The following is a 22657-nucleotide window of genomic DNA, read 5'->3' on the forward strand; positions in this document are numbered from 1 at the left end:
CAGTACAGGGTGGCCTGAAACTGCCCTTGCATAGAGTTCCTATATTGACGAATAGTGATTATTTAACTGACATTATTTTATGACTACACCATTAAAGTTAACTGAAAACTCCAGATGTCTTGTATATATATATATATATATATATATATATATATATATATATATATATATATATATATATATATATATATATATATATGCATTTATTTTTCATATCAGCATAATATGATGTCATTGGCAAACGAGATAACAGAGTTTTCATTTAGGGTCTGAGTAAAAAATGATGGACTATTGAAGGCCGTGTTTGACAAAGTCATGGTCCCTTATTTCTGTATTGTGCTGAACTTTATTAAAAAAAACAATCAAGACTTTATCTTTGATTCTGATTAATTGCCAAACTTGTATTGTTTAAGAAATGTATTCAGTGTAATTCCAATTAATACCCTTACAGTAATTACTATGGCCAACCCAAAAAGCTTTAAAACGTCCCAAAGACGTAGTTGCCTTTCCACTGGTTGCTGACTCTTTGAGATCTGTGTTTCCCAATCAGTTCAGGCCAGACAGACTGTCTGCTGAAAGCAGGTGAGCATTATCACCATCCTCAGCTACAGACAGGCCTGCTGTTCCTGCCTCACTGTATGTGGGTGGTGTGCTGCTCTGATACCTGTAAGTCTCAATACTTCTCATATTAAGATGGAAATACCCAACTCTCACATGGCTCTGAGCTGTTAAAAAAAATAAGAAAAATAAAAGGTAACTAAGTACATTTACTCGAGTGCTGTACACATTTGAGGTATTTGTACTTTGCTTGAGTGTTTTGATTTTCTGCTCCTCTACAATTAGGAGACAAATATTGCACTTTTTACTCCACTAGTATTTTAAATGTTAGTTACTTTGTGGATTGAGATTAAAAATAGTAAAAAAAACACGAATCATGATTTATTATTATAAGATAAGGCGTTATAAATTAACAAGCTACCCAGTGGTATGCAAACTAAATAAAGTGCTTGGCCTTAATACAAACATCACACACTTGGTTCTTCTGTCAAAATCAGTCTAAATGTGACTTTGTGAACTTAACTTCTTTTAGTGTTGTCGATCTAATATTTACTTGGTTATTATTGTATAAGTATTTTTTATTGTGAATGTTATTTATATTTATAGTACTTTTTCCTTTTTTTTTAAACTGTAAACAGTGATACGTTGAGTATCACATTACTGATACTGTATACTAAAAAGCAAATACATAAATTTGTGAGGGAAAGAAAAAGTGGGGACAAAAAAAACGTGTAGACTGCAGAGAATGACTTTTCCCACGCTGAACTAAAGTCAATGTAACTCAACTTAGTCTTTGATCGCCTCACTCCAAAGTGTACATGTCGATTACTGTTAAAACACAGTCGCGTGACCCTCGTTTCAACCTAAACAGAACGCACACTGGCCACGTACAGTGACATAAACAGTGTGGGAAACCCGGCGAGATGAAAGAAGGCGATAACTGCTGCCCTCTCTACCTGTGGGAGGAGTGTGTGCACCTGCGGACACAATCATACGCGCTGCCTGGTTTTGGTGCAGATTGCATTCTTTTCGCTCGAGCAGGACGCACAAACGCACACCTGAGCCATGGATGCAGAGCAGAAAACCCCCGCCGACCAGGGAGTGCAGCTTCTGGACATCAGCTCCAACTCGCCCCTGTCTGAACCCAAAGGCGAGGAGCAGACCGGCCAGCAGGGGAAGCCACCGTACTCCTACGTGGCTCTCATCGCCATGGCCATCAAGGACAGCTGCGACAAGAGACAGACGCTCAGCGGGATATATGACTTCATCATCTCCAAGTTCCCCTTCTTCGAGAAGAACAAAAAAGGGTGGCAAAACAGTATTAGGCACAATTTGTCTCTCAACGAGTGCTTCGTCAAGATGCCCAGGGATTACGGAGGGGGCCGGAAAGGCAACTATTGGATGTTGGACCCCGCGTTTGAGGATATGTTTGACATGGGGAACTACCGGCGGCGGAGGCGGGTGAGGAGACCCTACAACCCGCCGAGCGTGCCTTTTCTGCCCGGGAGCTCCGCGGACTATCCCGAGCCGCTCTACCTGCAGCCTTACGTGAGCAGTTCCTGGAGTCTGTCCCAACCGAGCGTGTACCCAGCACCCCAGGTGATCCCCGGGCACACCCGCAGCGTGTCCCCGAGCGGCCCGGTGAGTTCGTATTGCTCGCCCTCCCACTTCCATCCCTCCCCCTACGGCGCTTGCCACCAACACCCGCCCGTGCTGGTGCCGCACAACGGGTGTCCCTACGGCGCAGTGACCCAGCCGATGAGCCCCAGCGGAGGCACCGTGTCGGTGGGATGCAACTACCAGCAGCTCGCCTCCTATGCGAGACAAGCGGTGGCGCCGCGAGCGTATTCATACGACCAGTAGAGGTTGAGTTATGGACCATTGACAGCCAGTTCGCCGACTCAAGGTTCATCTGTTTCACTTTGGGCTGTCACTCGCCAGACGACATTAATTGTTTGTTGGTTTGTTAATTAAGGTACAGAAATGTGTGAATTAACTGTTTAATAAGTTGTTTGTTAAGTTTATCGGTAGGCCACAGTTCCAAATGCCTATGTCTGTCAGTGACGTCAACGTTGCTCATCACATTTTGTTTTAGAAATATTTCTTATCAAGTGTAAACTTCAGGAAGACAGTTGATTTGAGTCTACGGCTTAGTTTATGCCTCTTTTGAAACCAAACAAACGTTGTTTTTTTGTTTTAGTTTTTTAAAACATTTTTTGTAATGTTTTTATTTTGGATAAACCTATTTGTAATTATGCTATTTATTTCTTTTATCTGGTTTTATCCAATTATCCGTGCTGCTATGCAACCGTTGGAGACATCAAAGCACTATAAGTTATGGTCACTTGATGTAAAATACATCATGTTTGTTCAAATAAAATGTTATTTTTGCATTAAATGCTCTTATTGATTGTTTTTCTCTTCTACTGTACATGCTATTCATCTATTCATCCATTATAACGCTATTAGACTGATGTACAAACGTTATTAGAGTGTTCAGCTTTCAAAGTATCTTGCCATGATCACTGGTGAAAGAAGTAGACTACAGATCTTCTAGAAATAAACTGTTAAAAGGCATGCATGCAACAACAAAAATCTACTGAAGTAAAAGTAAAAATGTATTTATATCAATAATACAACCAAAAGTAAAATTCAGAATAACGCACATTATATTATTGAACTATAATTATTGATACATTACATCAAGTTGATGTAACAGCTGGTTAGATGGGGCTCAATTTAATTACGGCTCATTTTGTAAATCTTTATTTATCTCATTATCATACATTTGTTTGTTTATTAATCTAGTAAATAACGTTATAAAACCAATGTAGTTGAATAAAATGTACAATATTTGATTTTGACTTGTAGTGGAGTAGAATAATAAAGTAGCAGAAATATTGTCCAGTTGTTTGTTCAGTTATTGTGTACTGACTAAATAGTTGCTTTCCACCTCTGGGCATGACATTTGATACTTGGGCATGACATTTGACGTTAAGTGACAGGATGCAGCACGTTTCAGAAGGCAATCATTAGTTGACAGCATACCAGTTGAAATACTAATCAATGTATTTTTTTAAGAATCGTAATGCACAGTAGTATTTTGAGGTTTAAAACATGATGAAAGGGAAAAAGACATAACGCTGTCCCTCTCGCATTCCAACACTATCATACTCCGCGTCCACTACACTACGCTTCATTTAGAATCAAACAAAAGTGTCATTGATTTCAATACAAACAAATATTTCACTTAGGACACTCAAAATGTGGTGAAAACATTTATATTTGTGTAATAGTTTAACCGTGAATGGTTTTAAAGAACGTTAAAGTAAACGAGGAGGAATGAATAACCAATATTGGAATGCGTCCAGACAGTTACGCGCTTTCCGTTTCCGTTTCATGGGCGTGAACAAAAGGGATCGCTTGCCGCGTGCGCTCCCGCGCCGTGTTTTGCGATACCGAACCCAAACGTTTCATTTACCGTGTTTTGTTAGCTTTTGTTGCACATTTCTTGAGAAATGGAGGCGTTAAACCAGCTCCTGTCGGAGTATCCTGAGATCATGTACAGTGGGGTCGGAGCTACGGCGTCGGTCGCCGTCGGAGCGCTGATATACAAAATTGCCACCAGGTAACTTCAAGGGTCTGCGTGTGTTTTAGCTGGATTTACTTTGACATTAGTGCAAGTTAGCAAACTGCGTTCAACATTTGCATTGGTGTTTTATAACTGTGATATTCAAGGAATAATGTGATATGTTTTCCATTTTCCAAGAGTCGTTTATTTCTTAACGTTACGGTGGACAGAGGGCTCACTTTGCTAGCTGTGTAGCTAACTAACTTAAGATGTATGAATATAGTTTTTCACTGTTTAAATGCACATTTAAAACCGCGTGCATACTTTTATAAAAGTCAGGTATTTTTTATTATAATATCAGTTATCAAGTAATATTAAGTCACTCTGCCCAGGTAGTCTTACCATCTCAAAGTAAGCTGTCATAGTATGCTGCCCTTTGATCTTGTACCTGATTTTACTTTAATATTTATCTTTTATTGGTCACTTTGGCCTCTGTAATGTTATATTGGTTCCATCAATTAATGTATATGTTTTTTTTTGTTTGTACTTTGTTGTATAGATGTATATTTTTCATTTAATTTATTATACCACTGTTGATATGCATTCATTGTGATATAAGTTGGGAACCCCCCTTTGAAAACGAGATGGTACATCTCAAGGGTTTTAATCCTAATGAACACATTTGAACGAACATGATTGTTTCAAGTATATCCATTTCTAAAGTATCATCAAGTCTTCTGCACATCAAAGACCTGCAAACAGATTCACATAATAATCAACCATGTTATACACTTACTCGGTATATAAGACAAGTAGTGCCTCATTCATATAGTAGTGATATTTGTACCTCAAAGATACATTAGCAGGTTTGATTACCAGTATCATATTGCATCGTGTAAGAAGTCCATGTCTTTTTTACAGGAAGAAGCCATCCCACGCCGATGTGAACTGCTGGTTTTGTAATCAGAATTCTGTGGTGCCTTTTGGGAACAGGAACTGCTGGGACTGTCCCAATTGTGATCAATACAATGGCTTCCAGGAGGTTAGTTTCAAAAGTGCATCACACCTGTGAATCATTTTTTGCGTGACGAAAAATTGCAATTTAATAGTAATTAATTTATTTTTGCCTGTCCTGCAAGATGTGTGTTTTTATACTATTCTTTTTGTTGATCTGTCTTGTTTTCAGAATGGGGATTACAACAAACCCATCCCAGCTCAGCACATGGAGCATCTTAACCACGGAGTATCTGGAAGCCTTCCCTCGACAACAAAGACACAGCAAGCGGTTAACAGTCAGATGCTCTTGTGCAGAAAGTGCAATAAGAACCAGACTGTCTTAGTAAAGCAGCTGGCCTCCTTTGTCCCACGGGATGATGTATGTACTTTGTTCTTTTTTATTTTATGTCTTTATTGTCACCATAACTGACTGTAAACACTAGATTTATAAAAAGAAATGTTGTCGTCTTTGTAGGAGAACTACGATGAGGAAATCGAGGCATACAAGCACCACCTGGAGCAGACCTATAAGTTATGTAGGCCCTGTCAGACTGTGGTAGAATACTACATCAAATATCAAAACCGTCAACTTCGAAACGTGCTCCTAAACCACCCGCTTCGACGCAGCGGAGAATCAGAAAAGGGCTTCATAAAGGTCAGTGCAAAAAACTGCAGACACCTACCAAGCAAAGTGTGTGAATGAAATTCATTTACATGAAACACAGTGAGGCTTGATGGTTAACCATGTGCTGTGATGCACTGTGCAGTGTTTACATTACAGCCAAGGGCTTAAATGATGTAAGAACACAATTGTCACACAATCACTTCATACCAATGAACAATATGTATATAAATTGAGTTGAGATTCTCTCGTATTCTGTCAGATCATTAATTACTTCATCACTGTTGCTCAGTGGAAAGCGTGAATGCAAAATCTTTACATACTCACTTGGATGGTGATTGGAAGTAAAACGGTATGCCAACCGAGTATTCAATAAGAAAAGATGCCCTTACTTTGTTTAATTTTGTAGCTATTAATACATTATACATACGTTTCCAACAAAAAGACCTATTCGAGCATTTATTTATTTTCTTTAAGATTTGCATTTGCAAAGTTACCACTTGAGCTTGGCATACAGAACCCGATTCAATTTGAACTTTAGTATGATGTTCTGTTATTGCATAACATTTTCAAAATAATAAGAGTTTAAAAGTAAATTCTTGATTTTCAGCATTTATCTAAACTAATTAATATGTTGCCGGCCATGTTATTATATGGTCATTCTAATGTTTCCACGCTTCTATTTTTCTTAATCTAGTATAGTATTTATACTGTATATGTTATTATCTTGCTTTATCTTACTTTATGCCACCTCAATGAGTATGTGCTTTGATTGTCATTATAAATGCCCAAAGCTGAACTGATAAACTTGGAAGTACCCGTTGTAAACCTGCTTTGTAAATCCAATAGAGCACCACTGATGTCATGCCTAGTAAAGCTCTATAACCTAAAGAAAGAATATTAAACTCCATTTTTCAAGTGGAGGTTTGTTCCTTTTGATATTGCATACTTTTGATGAAGAAAGTATATCACTTATGAGTGCATAGGTTTTTGGTTTTCCTCCGTCTCACCAGCAGTAATTACACTCCTAAGTACTACAGTTTTTTGACACATTTTGACAGTTGAAGCACCCTGAGTTTCTGAGTTTTGGTGCAAAAGGAGTTAGTTTAATTTATTTGGCTTTCACACCCCTGGTGGAGTCTTTGTTCAGAGTGAAATCATGAATCAGAGTCACCCTCCATTGTGTATTGCTGTCTGTTCTCATTATATTCTGTCAACATTAGCCTCTGCATAACTTATTGATTATGTATGTTATTATTATTATTATTAGGTATGTTATGAAAATGTGAGGATTCATATCAAAAACATCTTTGTTCTTCCACAGAGCTCCTATTCTGCGTCTTCTCCCACTGGGGTCATACTGTTACGGACTCTGGCCTTCCTGATATGTACTTTCCTAGTTGCTACATCTTTGTATGACTTTCCATACCAGCTCACATCACTTAGTGGCCCACAGACACTAAGTGGTGGGGTCATTCCTCCAAAGCCGAAACCTCACAATGAGTCCAGCCCCAACAACGAAACCAGTGGAGACGTGCCTGTGTGGCAGGGTCTGCTGGAGCTGCTCCCCGACAAGGTCATAGAACATGGGAAGTTGGTTTGGAAGCATGGAAAGGAAAACCCGTTGGCTGTAGTCTCTGTTGGCCTGCTGACTTGTCTTACTGCTATCTGCTTAGCTGGACCTGTTAGGTAAGTAGTCACTGCCTCTTTATTGGCCTTTTTGGGAAAGTCATCCCAGACAAGTTTAATTCAAACAAAACTAACTCTGCAAACTTATGTGTGGCTCTATTTTCAGGTTGAGGAGAATTGATGCTGTAGCCTCCGTCCTGTGGCTCCTCATCCTGTGCCTCCACCTGGCTGAGAGCTACTTGACCAACACCTCGGACTGGATGGACACGGCCAAGCTTGGTACCGTCTCCCTATGTTGCCTAGTCAGCTTTGCCGCTGCTGTGGCAACTCGCAAAACGCTGGGTCCAAGAAGAGCCAGATATCGAAGGTCAGAATCTGAGAAGTAATGTGCAAGTTGTGTTTGAAATATGGGATTATATAAAGGCTCATCTTTCTATGAGAGCCTTGTGGTAATTAGAACCAGTTTAAAACACAATCTATTATCTATTTGTGGTCCGTAACAGAACAAGGAACATGCTGTTTTACTGACTGTCCATTTTTTACTCTTGAACCCTCCTTTTTATTTCTGTGTGCGAATGACTATGAGGTTATGATGCAAACGGAAAATGTGAAGCATATGGTTGTGTGTGAACCATGATGGAAATAAAACACTAGAACTACTTGCTAAATCACATCAAAACCTCACGTTAAAGCACATATGCACATAGTCTACAGTTGTTTATGTGTAACATTTCAGAGGTTAACATTGATTAACCTCTGTAAACCATTGTAAATGGTATTAAAACAAATAATGCATCATATTAAAGAAAAACAGCTAAAAATTCTTATTGCCTCTGGCTTAATTCAATAATATATTATTTTTGCACTGTTTAATGAAATAAACTGACAAGAGTCTTTCAGGAATCAAAAAAGAATTAAGAATGATTAAGAAATCAACAAGAACACTTCACAGGAGGTGTTTTGTTGGAAATTGGGCCATATTTTCTCTCAAATCAAAAACATTAATCTATGCATGTATGATTACAGTGCTACATCTATTCTATAACAAATGTGTGATTTCAACATTAGAACCAGACTAGTGCTTCACTAAACAATGTAATTTATAACATTTTCAGTATCCTCAAATGTATTAACACTGGTTTAGCTGTGGGTTGAATATAATGTACTTACTACAGCTCATTGCATGAAGTATTAATTTGTGGAGGCACTGCAGGCTATACCAAAGTTGTGTTTTTTTAATAATCACATCCCTCCTGTATTGCACCGAGTCGTATACAATTTCTGAACAAAGAATTAACTTTAATTTCCATAAAGTGATCCAGCGTTAGTCGTTTGAAGCCACTGATTTTTTTTTTTTTTTTTTTTGTAACTGATGTCCATGAGGAATCTCTTGGGAACACAACATGTGTGATGAAGCAAGGCTTCGGACAGTACAAACTCTGTGAACTTTGATTAATAGTTGTAACAGTTGCCCTTTTTTTTTAAACAATGCACATGGCAATGTGAGGTTAATGAGCATACTGCCATTTAAACATCGAAACACGTTGCTACCTGGGAAAAGCAGTCCGTTGTTCATTAATGTTTCCCCCCAAAATCTGTCATTGGCTCGAAGGCCCTTTGTGTGCTGCTCTTCTCCCGTCCTATTTGTTGTCAACTCGTGCTGTGATTTCCATTTGTATTATACATCAGTTACTGAAAAACGTTTGAGCTTTTATATACTTTTTTTTTACTTTATATACTTTTATTTAATGATGTTTTTGTCACGCTCTGCCGTGCCAAAAGCTGATGCTTAAGAATAGTGCTGACCTGTCAGGTTGTTGGCTTGTTTTGGCTTTAGCTTGAGGTGATCACGTCTAAGTAAGAGTTTCTGGTGACGCTGTTGTGTCGGTCAGTGCCCGAACATGCTGACATTATGAAGAGCTTAACTCTGCAACTGAATATGGCCATTGGAAGGACATAGTTTAGTCGAAAACTGCAAGCATCAAGCAAGTGAAGTTATGATACTTGATGTAGTTTATGTGAATTAACTTTATACAATTTTAATAGCTTCAAGTAAGTCTCAAGTGAGATGTCGGGGTTTCGGCTTTTTCATGTTTGCCGGAAATATTGGATTTCTTCAGCACTTACCTCTCTATCACTCCCAGTAATACTGAGCTTAACAACACTGACAGACGTACTAGTTGCATGCGCTAACGTTTCACCTCTTGCCAAATTATTTCCGTTAACCTGTTTAGTTTTATTTATTGGAATGTATTGACTGACGAGGGATATTTATTTGACAGTAATGTGAAAAGGCTTTAAAAACTAATAGCTGTAGAATTTGTTTATAGATTGTGTTGTGGAAAGAGTACTTTTAACTGAGTTTAAATTCCATATTGTTCTCTCCTGTAGCTGGAGTTATGTTCTCAAACTAGCGCCTTTTGGTGTAGATGTCTCAAAGCTTTAAATTGTTTAAAAAAAAAGTGCTACCGAATGTCAGACACTACACATACTTTTCTCATAACCTACATAGTAATCTACAAAAGATGTGATTTAACTTCTTTGTGTTCTGACATATATTGCAACATATAGTGCTTTAGCATGGTGTTTTTTTTGTTTTAAATGTGATGACTTTTGATTTATAATACCAGCATGTGAGTGAAAGTAAGAAAATCATAGTATTTCAGTAACTTCACCTTTTTGTTCTACATGTAAGGTAGATTCTATTATCTAGAAATTTGATTGTCTAGAAAGTTTGGGTTTGCTATAAACAGTTTGTTATGCTATGATATATGCATAATATCCAGCCTGAGTATTTATATCTATATATATTTTTTTTTTTGGGAAAATGTTATCTACCTGATAAGTTGTATGGCTGTTGACCTTTCTATGTGTCTACGTCTAGTGTACACTACATTAACTACGTTAATAATAACTGGAAATGCAACATTATGCCATTGCCAAAAACATTTTGTGGTGTTTTTAACAGTGATGGCTGTAGAACTACCTTTTTTACTAATGGAGTTGTGAATGTAAATGTTTTTACTGCACTGTTTCACTATGCATATGTAGTTAAGGAGATTGTGTCATACCTGAATGTTTTAGTTGGGTGTGTGTTTTGCAGAAATACTGAAATAACTCGTAATTAATAAATGAAAGGGTATTATTAAAGCAATGCTTATAGCCTAAATAAGCTAATGATATAGATCTGAATTGAATCACTATGTTTTATATATTGTGTATTAACCTCAGAAATGGCGCTCCGTCCATTCTGAACAGTTTCCTGCAACATATCAAACTACCCAATGAAACGTACCACGTTTTGGGTGCTCTTATGCTGAAGCTGGGTATCTTTCTTTTAATGTAAGGCTCCAATTTGAAGACTTTGTAGGAATGCTTGCTTTACATGGAATGAAATAAACAGCTGTTGAAAGGATACGCCTCTATTTTTTTATATTGTTCATTTCTGTATATTTCTCCCCAGTTTTTAAGAAAAAGCCTCATTACACAGCATTGGAGTAAAGGGAAAATATCATCTTATTAGACAAGATCTTTATTTTCTTTTAGAAAGACAAACTTTATCAACAGTCTCAATTGCTGAATACAAACTACTTTGACACATAACATGTATGGGCCACTGTCTGTCTGTTGTGGAATGTGAGAGAGTTGAGCTGTACTGCCGAGAGCTTTTGTTCTTTAGGAGCCTTCAGCTGCTGCATGTTGTCCGACAGCTGCAGCAACAGTTCAGCGACAGCCTCCATTAATAAAGTGGTCGCATTAAATGGGTATCAAGCTGTATGCTTCAACGAATTTCCAACATGCACTTGTTTTACATAATTTAAGTTGATATTTAAGTGTCAAAAATGGTATTGTGACATTGGTGTCGAACAGATAAATCACATTTGAAGGCTACTTTCTTTCTACAACACATCATAAATTCATAATTATTCAGTGTCCTTTAAGCTCTAATTGTGAAGCGCATGATGGAGCCATCTACGGAAACAGTCCAATTTTGGTATGCTTTATCTGTAGCGTTAAAACCTTTTGAGTTCTGTTAAAATGTTGGTTTCAGTTAGTAGACGGTTCTGTTGCTCTTGTGTTGCAGATACCTAGCAGGCAGCTCTGCTGTCCCTTCCTTCGGCAGCCAGCCTCCTTTGCCCTATCAGGACTTGGCCGACTCCTTTGTCCTGACCCCGCCCCCCAACCTCTTCAAGCTCATCCACTGCCAGCAGGTTCCTCACGAGCGCAAGGCGTCCCCCTCCTCTCTGCCTGGGCGCCTCAGCAGAGCCCTCTGCCTCGGCACCAACCCGTCCCTCACCAGGACAGGTAACATTAACATGATTTAATTTAGCAATTGCTTATCTGATACTAGCAGATCTTTCTATGCCTTTTGGTATAATCTTGTGTGATTAGATTTAGTCTTTTACATACAAGACAATTGATACAGTAGAAAAAAAGTCCTTTTCAAGTAGCTGGTCACCGTTAACGGGATAGGTGGGAATGTTACGCCCACTTCTGCTGACATTTGATCTTGAGTTGCTCGAGCAATGTGCTGTTTTGCATACAGACAAGATTTATAATTGATGAGATTCAGCAGATTTACGTTCAATTTCTGCTGCTTGGCATGCAATTGGGTCTTATCACTCTTTCCAAACATGGGAAAGACTCACTGTTTTTCTAGAAAAGATGTGTGTAAAGGAGGGGTGTTTTCGTGTCAGAGATGGACTACATGGTTTATGCCAATGCCATTTTTTTTTTTTTATGTATATTTTTAAAAGCACAACATTTTATAGTTTAAATAAATCTTGTCAATGCCCTCTGGAGGACAAACTCTGTAATGGAGACATTAATGGGCCCCCGACTGCAATTTCTTTGCTCACTGGCCAACATGCATGCAGATACAGATTTATCTGGAATAAGATAATATTGACATGTTTCACTTTAACTCTATAAATGAGTCATTTATTGAGAATATTATTGCCAGATTAATCAGTAACGAAAACGTTCAACTATGCATTTATAATTGTTTTCCACTAGGGGGCGGATGTTTTATAGATTTATTTTTTGTTTCTTTTTACAGATAGATCAGCACCCCATCTCACTAACCTTTTTAAAATGGTTATAGCCTAATTTGATAGCATTTTTTGTCTTGATCAGACACAAAATATTAGCTTTTATTTGGAGTTATGTTTCTGCATGTTTAAGGAAAGACATGGTTCATGGTGGGATTATTTATTTCTTTATTTTCAGATTCTGGTTACCTGTTTAGCGGAAGCAAACCAGCCTCACAATACAAAGACTCCCCGCCCTCAGGTATTAAACCACCCGGGGATTGAGTAATCTCCACATAACTCATAATTTTGTTAAATTTCAGAACACTTGGTTGACATATTTTGCTGCACTTTGGCACAGATTACTTTTCACTGATGTCTGGTAGCCGCCCATCATCCCCTGGTCCCTCTCCAACTCCTTCAGTAGCCGGGTCAGTGACATCCAGTTCCGGTTCTGCCAGACAGCGGCGCCCCCTCATCAGCCCTGCCCGCCTCAACATCAGTGGTCGGAAACTCCGGCTTTTCTCGACGGAGCCAGAACCCACACTCATGTCCCCATCAGTGTCTTCGTCACATTTCAATGTAAAGTCGGCTTCTTCCGTTTACAGTGGCTGCTTTTCACCTGATGTATCGCCCTTCCAAAGCCAAAATGGTAAGTACAGGTTAAACCGATAAAGGTAAAATGTTCATTGTATGGGGGTTTTAGTAACATGTATAGCTGTCTACCTCAGGGTTATTCGTGATATTTCCACCAAATGGCATTCTGAAACCTGACATACAGAGAGAAAAACTTTACAGAGAGAAAAGACTTCATGTTTATCAATAACTTAAATGTTAAGATCATTTTTATCCATGGCTTTATGCATTGGCTTTGCAGATTTGAGTTATTTTTTGAGGGACGGCAGTGTGATTGAAGAGGAAGAGAGGCGAGGCAGCTCCTCGGATTCTTCCGCATGCCTAGTTGGCACTACTACACAGGGACCTGAGAACCCTCCTCCTAAAGGTAAGCAGTCTGTCTGATTGAAACATGGCAGAGATATGGATGCGGTCAGAAATCACATTTAATTTTGGTGTTGTGTTATGCCTGTTTTAACTGGGTGAAATGACAGTATCAAGACCTTAGTAGGCCTTGTTAAATCAAACGGTGATCCTGGTCTAATATAGAGTTTAAAGGATAGGCTCACTTTTTGTCAAATCTGTTTTAAAGCAATGCTCATATTAAACAGGTATTTTTTACAGTGGTAATTTTTTTTTGGATCATTCTTTTGTATTATCCCTGATCCACAAGAACAGTTAGTGTGTTGGTCCAGTCTTACTGCCAGTTAAGGGAAACACTGCCAATACTACAGAGAAGAGTGAAGCTGTAGCTATAACCAGTATGTGGTACAGAGGAACGAGCAAATATATGTAACTGTGGATAAAACTGTGGAGTCAGAAGACTTTTGCATTGTCAGGAGCCAACTTAGTTAGAAACCATATCAAAGAGAAGGCCATGACACTGCTATTGGGTTCCAAGCAGACACGGATTCAGGTTTTATGTTCAAGTCTTGTGCTAAAGTAGTTTACGTTCACTTTTCCCCTCATTCATCTCCGCTTAATACCCCATTATGAAAAAAAAAGGTTTCTGCAAATTGGTCCAATTTGTGCTATGAAACTTGAAATGTACCACATCACATTTAATTTAGCTGATGCTTTTATCCGAAGCGATTTACAATAAGTGCATTCAACCATGAGTACAAACTCAGAACAACAAGAATCAAGAAAGTACAATTTCTTCAATAAAGTTAAACCATAAAGTGCTATCAGTAAGTGCCATTAAAGTGCTACTACGGTGCTACCTTCCCTATTCAAGTTGTCGTCGAAATAGATGTGTTTTTAGTTTGCGACGGAAGATGTAGAGAATTTCTGCTGTCCTGATGTCAATGCTCATTCCACCATTGAGGAGCCAGGACAGCAAATAGTCGTGACTTTGTAGAGTGTTTAGCTAGCAGTGACGGAGCTACAAGCCTGATTGGCAGAAGCCAAGAGGAGTGAACGAGCTGGGGTGTAAAAAAATAAATAAAAAGTGACATGAAGTGTGCTAATAGATCAACATAGTTATCATTATGAAATGAAATATTGAAATTGTGACTTGAAACAAGGACATCATTAGGATGCTATTTTGAAAGGCTAACTTTTAAATCCAAATTAAGAGCAACAAATTATTTATTGTATTTAATACTGAACACTTGGAGCATGGGATTAATTATTAGAGGTAGTGGGAAACAGAAATGTGTAATTGATGAGAATTGGTTTGCCTGTTTCCAATCTGCTTTTTAAAGCCAGTATTTGATTGGTGCTTCCCTCTTTGGTTGGTGCCTGTTGGAATACCGTGGCACCACAGTGGTTGTCTTCTTTGCTGCAGCTGAGCTTCATATTTGACCCTTGCATGGAAGACATTGGGGCAGGACTCAAAGATGCTCGGCCATCCACATTCCATTGTGAACGCTTCCTAAATGGACGGTGCCTACAATCACCCACCCCAAGTCAAGCTTTTGGGAAGAAGGTGCATCATGAAGGCCATTCAATTGTTTGCAAACGTATGTAATCTTGTCCCTGAAGGTGGTGATGAGTCATACTCCCTGCAATGCTCTTAGGGGGGACCTTGGTCTATGGTCTATGGTCACTTTGACACTCCGAGCATGCCGCACTCAATGTGCAGGTTTTGGCCATGTGTGATGGAGACAAGCAACATTATAACACGTATACCATTCTCTTTCAGGAATACCTTGCGTTCTACAAATGGTTTCTCACAGGAGGTATGGCATTTGGTTCGTGGATGAGGCCTTTTGTGTGTAGGGCGCCGCTTTGGATCTTCAATCTTCTTAGAATGCCCATCTGTGTCAGGTTGGCCTGAGAGATTTCTCTCTCTCTTTAATCAGCTTGGCCAGAGAGGTTGAAATGTGGATCTGTCATGATCCTTGCTGACAGCTAACAAAAAAACAGTGAAAGGATGATATTGCTGATTGTAGCTGGAATCAAAAGAAGGCCATATGGTAACTTCTGGACTATTGAGTTGACACCCCATGCAGTACCATGGTAATGAAGACTTGGATTTCGTCAATTCTAAGCGCCTAATTGAATTGAGAAAAGTTTGACGTCAAGCTCTGTAACTCTCTGCTTGGTCATTGAATTCTAGCAGACCGGTTGGGACAAGCTCTTGGCAAACGACGCACCTGACAAAACTCGTCAGAGTTGAGTTGGTAACCTGCCTCTGCTGTAGTCCTGGCCATTTCGGAAGGAGGTTGATGCGTGGGACATGGTTTTTAGTATAGATGTCTTCTCTTTCCTCCTTAGTGCTTAGGAATGGAGGTTGTTCTGTCAGGGAAGTAGACTGTTTCTTATGCTGAGGGGTGCCTGCAGTATTTGCATCTAGTATGTGTTATGTTCTGCACTGCAACAGTCATTTCACTGTCCTGACCTCTATGCATGAGCTATGTACGTAAACCCCTTTTCTTCCACCAAGAATCTCTAGAGAGAGAAGTTTGTCCACAGTTGTATGTGCTAGGAAAGCCCGCCCCCTCCTTACTCCCCTTGAGGCAGAACATCAACTTCCTGACATGACACAAGCACAATAGCCAAGTACCAGAAACAGCCACCAGGAGGTGCTAAAACAACTGTCTAAACTAATAACTGTAATAGAACAACTGGTCTCAGATTACACTGTCATGCTCTTATACACATGCCCCTACATTTAAACTAGCTGAGACTTGTATCAGTCTAAAGGAAAATTAATGAACAGTAAGACTGTAAAGCTTTTTTACATGAAAGGGAAATCATTCTTTCCACAATAATGATATGCAATGATGACGATTCTCATAAAATTAATTTGCTTTCACTGTGACTTCTCCAGGTTTAATAAAACGTCTTATCTGGCCGGGCCTTTTGTTGGTCAGCTTGACATCCAACCTGTTTTTCACCGGCCTCTACATGTACCACAACTGGAGATGAACTGTGGATGGGTCTGCTGCTGTTCTCATGCGACCTGCACAGTGAGTTGGCCTCTGGCCTCTGGCCACCATGACGCGTCTGTGGACCTGGAGGTCATTAAGCAATGTCAGAAAACATCAAATTTCTGCCCGCTACTTGTTTGCTGGTGCTGAGAGAAATGCAGATGTCAGCTGACAGATTTTCAACAGCGTACCTCCCGTTTGCTTGAAAGTTACAAGAAAACTGTGGTGAAATCAAGTCTTACGCCTTTTGATTTAATGTTATTAAAGACTGCTTTTTTTGGGGGGGGGAGGGAGAGAGGGAGAGATCTGGCCTTGTTTTGTGTTTTGTCTTTTGGTTTGGTTTGGTTTCCTCTCACATGAACGAAGGCACATGTGTAATTGATTTTAAAAGGCTTAATTCTTGCACTGATGCTAAAAAAATGTGCAATAAACATGTGCTGTTTAGTTGATGCTGCTTGGACGCAGAGGTTCATGTCTTACCTACTGATGCTGATTGTGATGAGTGCATTACCTCTCCAAACTGAATAACATGTTTGGTTCTCTACAATAGCCAAAACTCAACATTAAAAAGCATGTTGTGTTTCTGCCGCAATTTGGAAATTTGTATGCACATTTTTACTTTGGAACATTGTCATTTCACAGTACTGATGTTTGCCATTGTCAAAGAGTGTGTGGAACTATCCTGTTTTTTTTTTAAATACAGTTTACAGTCAATTATTTTATGGTCTTTTATGTCTCATTCCAAGGTGACGCGTGTCACAATCATTCACTACATAAGTGGTTCTCTTTCACCAAACCATTTATTTTGCAGTTCTCTCTGATGGTTCCCAGGTTGTAAGGGTTTTTTTTTTTTAAAACACATTCACATTTACACAATGTTTCCATTGAAATGGCACAGAGGTTTAGATTAAAGTTTTACTCCTAACTGAGCTGTGAACTAATTTATAGAGACAACTTTGTAATCAAACATCTGAATTCAATGTCCACTTTTTGTGTTAGGTTGTGTTTTGATGATTTGAAATTGTTCTTTTACATTTGAAGAACAGGTGTGTGTGTGAGTGAGAGAGAAACATGAGTTACAAAAAAGTTGTACATTTTAAGATGTTTCTAATCACGTTAGTTGGCTTGTCTTGCTTCTCGTGTAAACGTGTCTGGCTTTCAAGTCTTTATTTTTACTTGTTAAGTATTGTATTGTTGAATGACCATGCACTTGATTTTAGACAGGAATCATTTTGGCCACTGCAGAATTACTAGGTTATGTGTTTTTTTTGTTTTTTTCTCAGACAATGTCTAATTTGAATTTGTGGTCATTTAAAGTGTGTATTTGAAGTTCTTACCTTGAGCTAAAGTAATAATTAAACTATACTCAAATGATTTTGGGTTTCATTCAAACATTAACACAATATACGGTATGTCAACATCCTCACCCCCTGGGAGTTCGGCCAACACACCCACAAATATTAGTAGTAACAATAGTAACAAATGGAAATAAAATAAATGGAAAGACATACTCGTAATGTAAGACTAGACATTAATGAAGAAAACAAAACTCATGGTAAAATTAAATAAATCGATGGAATAGAAAGGTTGCAAGTTACAGGCATCCAGTTATAATTCTTGTAGTATATAATGAGATGTCTTAAAGCTAATAGAAAGCAACCGCCTGGAGGGACTCAAATCTCTAAAAAAAACAACGTTGCTCTGGGTCCATGGCCTTGTCGGGCATGTTGGAGAGGTTTTCAAAGTCTTGAGCCCAAAATGAATGAAAACGGCTGGGTCTTGGTTGCAACATTGACAAGTTAGGAAAGCCCAATCCTGGCTCAAACTGTGTCTGACATTTATGGAGGTTTTGTAGATCATCACATTAGATGATATCCAGATTTCATCCGAGATCTTCTCACCAAGGTCTTCCTCCCATTTTCATTTGAGATGCTCCAAGGAGGGTGACGCCACCGGCAGTAATGCATCATACATCTGACTTCTGGAGTTGCTCATTAGGGCCTTTATGAAAACAGTCCTCCAGCCAGTTAGGAGTTAGAGAAGAGCATGGCATTTTTCTTTTTTAAATGAAGGTTAGGGTTAGGTTTCCTTCATTATGTGTATTTGCATTTTGATCTTTTTTTTTTCTTTCAAGATGCTCTTTCTATATGAAATTGTGTTTTCATGCTTATATGTAGGCCCTTGGTGCTATGATGTGATGGTTATGATTCCTGATTGAGTGATGCCATTTTGTAGTGTGACCTGATTGGTCTGCGTGGGTCTACCAACATATTTAAGAAAAGCTCTCCTATTGTTTTGTAAAGTAACCTGATGAAGGCCTATTTTACCTAAACAATGTCACTAAATATCTCTGAATGCAAGTGAAGCTGAGGTTAAAAAATTAAAAACAGTGAAAATTGTTCTATTATGGAATGCCAAATCATCTGACTATCTGGGAGAAAGACATGGGAATATTGTTTTTGAGCACGGCTGTCACATTGCTCAGGCTATTTCTGGACAATAATTAATTAGACTAATGTAACCGTTAAGTTTCAAAGAAAACAAAATGTGCTACTGAAAGAACTCTAATTGTCTGGTTAAGAAAACTGTCTCTAGTATTGTAACCATTTGACATTCTGTGTACAGACTGGTGCATTTCCACTTAATGAGTGTGTGTGTGTGTGTGTGTGTGTCTGTGTGTGTGTGTGTGTGTGTGTGTATTTCCTCTGAAGAAGGTTCATTCATTGAACCACCGTGTGTATATTGAAATGTAAATGTTCTTTCAACAAAATGGAGTTTCCTGAACGAGACAAAACTTTGTTTAAGTTAAAATGTATTTATTTTGAAAGTATATTGTGACTTTTCTCCAGGCTTCACATCACTTTTATGTCAAATCAAAAGTTGTCCATTTCAGACTCTGTAACAAGAAGTATATATGTCGATTCTCTCACTAATGTTTGTCACTGTTCAGAAAAGCAAATGTTTGTCTGCAGCAGCTGTTTAGTCTGTGTGAATGTAAAGGAGCAGCATCGGCTTGTTTCATCTGGACCCATACTTTTTAAATAAAGTGTTTACTATTCATCCAGGTACATAAGTCTATTATTACCAGATGATGTGTGAAAACTAGATGTGATGCTCTGCAAGCTTTGTGAAATGTCCTCGCCTTTACGTTTGTGCTAAGTGCGACGATGAGCGTCCTTGTTGAACATTTCAGTCGAATGGCTGGTTTTGTAATCTAAAAGTTTGCATTATCGAGCTCACATTGAAGCCTTTAGGGAAGTCGGACATCTAAACCGTTTCCATAGCAATAGTGGACGGAATTTGACACAGATGATGAGAGAGCAACTATCAGTGCATTGCGGACCGAACGGTTAAGGACAAACCAACGGCTTCTGTTGGATAAATTACACAATTATTACGTTTTTAAAAACAAAACTGTTGAGGTGCTTTCACACATTGTCACAGATTTGCGCCCTCTAATGCCCTCCGCCACGTCTCTGACTAAGTTTCCAAACGCAACTCTGTTCAGTTTGTTTTGTAACTTTGTGCTGGGAAATTCCAGCTTGACCGCTCTTAACCACGTTGTCCTTCTCAAGGGGAGGCGGAAACCTCAGACTCAGCATTAGCTGAACAATATGCATATTTATGATTTGTGGTATTGGGCCGTATAAATAAAGTTGACTTGAATTTACAGCCCCGCTAGCAGCTCAGTGAGGATGTGCTCGGCCACAGCGGTGCTTTGAGCTCAATGGTACATGTGTACAATGATGAATATAACCATTGTCACCATCTGAGTTTAGCTTGTTGGCACTAAACACCAAGTACAGCTGAGGCGAGTGGGAATGTCTTCAGTTTTCAACCATTTGGTCCTTTTTGTTTGGAATAATTGAAATATTGAGGATCAACAAAGCTCATTAGGTTTCACTCTCTGGAACAAATGTATGTACAACATTTTATGAAAGATCGTCCTTTGGTAAGTTTAGTTGTAAAAAACTAAAGATATCTCTAAAGCAATGGACCGACAGACTGATACTGTCCTTCCTGAAACCACAGTGGTAGCAGCATGGCTAAAAAGCCACGTGACTTTGCAATATACTAAATTTGTTTGGTTCATTCTCCTATTTTCAGAGAAAGTCCCAGTCTTTGATACATTTCACAGCATGGATTTAGGGAATGTCAATCAGCGCTTATGTGGGTCTCAAATTATCTGTCAGGTCCAGTTTCCTTTAATCGAGGATCATTTTTTTCAATCATGGTCAGAAGAAATAAAATGTAAAAAAAAAAAAGTACTTTAAAAAAATAACCTTTGACGGTTTTTCTGTGTGGCTGTGAGACCGCTGCTCATCCAGGAATCACCCCACAGCAGTGCGGTGAGCTCAAAGAATAAATAGGTTGCACATCTAAATATCACATGACCAACCTATTAATGTTATTCACTTATTGTCAGGGTAAATATAAATATTGTTTTAAATATCTGGTGTTTTCCTGCACTGATGAGCGTTACTCTAGTGATGGTTGTATTGCTGTGTTACAATACAGCTTGTTTCCAGTTTACCTGTGTTTATTGCAGTTATGCCTCACCTATGCACAAGTGATCTGAACACTGACCCATATAAAAGCAGTATTGTGGTTTCAGAGTATTTATCAAAGCAGGAAGAGTTGACACACTTAACTGGCAAAACGTGTTTACTGACAGGGTTTTATTGTTGACAATAGGTTCACTGACTGAAGGATGGGAAGCAGCTGGTTCATGCTTTCAGTCTGCAGCTCGAGCCAAAAGTTTCTCTTCTGTACACTCACTTCCTGTTTTCACCAGAGCTACTAGACCACCAAGAGTCTAGTGTTCACATGAAGGATTAACACCTGCAAACCAAATAGACAAATATCACGCATATTTTTGTTTACTGGGATGTGTGTTTCTCTGGCGTAGATTTCAAGTCACGGAATGATGTACTTTGTGCATCAAATAGCTGAGAGTAAATATTTGTAATGTCATGCTGTTGATGTTGGTACCTGCATTTCCCCATTTCTACGATAGTACTACTGTGGTTTGTGTTCCACTTCCATGAGAGTGGTGATATTGCTCACCATTTGCTGCAAAACTAAAATTGTCCCTGGTCTTATTACCACATGGAAATGTGAAAAAGGAAGGCAGGTTTTACCGTCGAAGAGTTTGTTTGATTACAGACATCCACTCCTGGAAAACTCCAGATAAATGAAGGCTGTCATACAAGTAAAGTGCACTGAGGTTAACTACGAACGTTAGCAGTAACTCGCAAACTATTTTGTTATTGAGCATTTTAATCTTTCACAACAAAAGCGTATTTATATTTAGTAAATCTACTGTTTGGATTTTATAACTAACATTTGAAAAAGACAATAAAATATTTTTTTTCTCTCTCTTGTGCATTTTCTTATGCACAAGAGGTTGCACAAATCAACCTTCTTTTATTGATTTAAAAACAGTCATGTTACAAAGGGCTCGACGTTGGTGTCCTTGAATTGGAAATAAAGTGACAACATAAAATGAGTGCTCTAACAAACAATTTCAATATTGATTATGAAGCTTTTTATTGGTTCATCTATTAATCATTTTGTTTATATTAAGTGACAAGACCGATTCTAATTTCCCAGTTTCCAAACTGACACAATTCTTATTTCATCTGAAAAACAGTCCAAATAAAGTCTAAGAAAGTACTTAACTCAAGTACTGTTCTTAAAATTTGAGGTACTTTACCTGAGTATTTCCATTAGATGCCACTTTATACTTGTGTTTAATTACACTTCTCTCTGCATATATATTTTTTCAGCTATAAATATTGTACATACAGAACATATGAGCTTATAGAATATGACTCATTATATTTGATGTGTTTGTGAATAGATTAAAAACTGAAGTTCCACCTCGAGAATACAGCAGCACATTGCATTACATGAAAGTATCAGTAATAATAATGTACATGTATTAATATATAATAAAATAACATCACAGGGGCTATGTTTTCTGCATTGAGTTTTTTTTTACTTGACCTGGTGACCTGTTCAAAACATAACTTTTACTTTTACTCAAAAGGATCTAAACCAGTGGGTCTCAACCTTTTTTCAGTGCTGTACCCCTGTGGAATTTTTTTCCAGCAGAAAAAAAAACCATGTTATACACAGTGCCATCAGTGTGATTTAATATAGAATATATACAATTCAGTTTAAGAACTTACACTTATATTGTTTAATATTTATTAAATACCGGTAACTATTTTTAAATTACGAATTTATGCTAATT

At 38.4% G+C, this 22657-nt stretch overlaps 2 protein-coding genes across 2 annotated transcripts; both read left to right on the forward strand.

Moving 5' to 3' along the window:
* Nucleotides 1–1623: 1623 nt before the first annotated feature.
* Nucleotides 1624–2421, forward strand: foxl2l (forkhead box L2-like; the record flags this gene model as incomplete). The annotated part of the gene is made up of 1 exon (XM_079225820.1): nt 1624–2421. One exon carries the CDS (start codon nt 1624–1626, stop codon nt 2419–2421), a length of 798 nt encoding a protein of 265 aa, XP_079081946.1.
* A 1655-nt stretch (nt 2422–4076) lies between these two features.
* Nucleotides 4077–16396, forward strand: tmem201 (transmembrane protein 201; the record flags this gene model as incomplete). Its single annotated transcript, XM_079226398.1, has 11 exons — nt 4077–4186; nt 5051–5171; nt 5316–5504; nt 5601–5780; nt 7072–7436; nt 7543–7743; nt 11461–11681; nt 12606–12668; nt 12768–13058; nt 13284–13409; nt 16299–16396. 11 exons carry the CDS (start codon nt 4077–4079, stop codon nt 16394–16396), a joined length of 1965 nt encoding a protein of 654 aa, XP_079082524.1.
* Nucleotides 16397–22657: the final 6261 nt, after the last annotated feature.

This window comes from Taurulus bubalis, assembly GCF_910589615.1.
Source record: "Taurulus bubalis genome assembly, chromosome: 11".
Lineage (NCBI taxonomy): Eukaryota > Metazoa > Chordata > Actinopteri > Perciformes > Cottidae > Taurulus > Taurulus bubalis.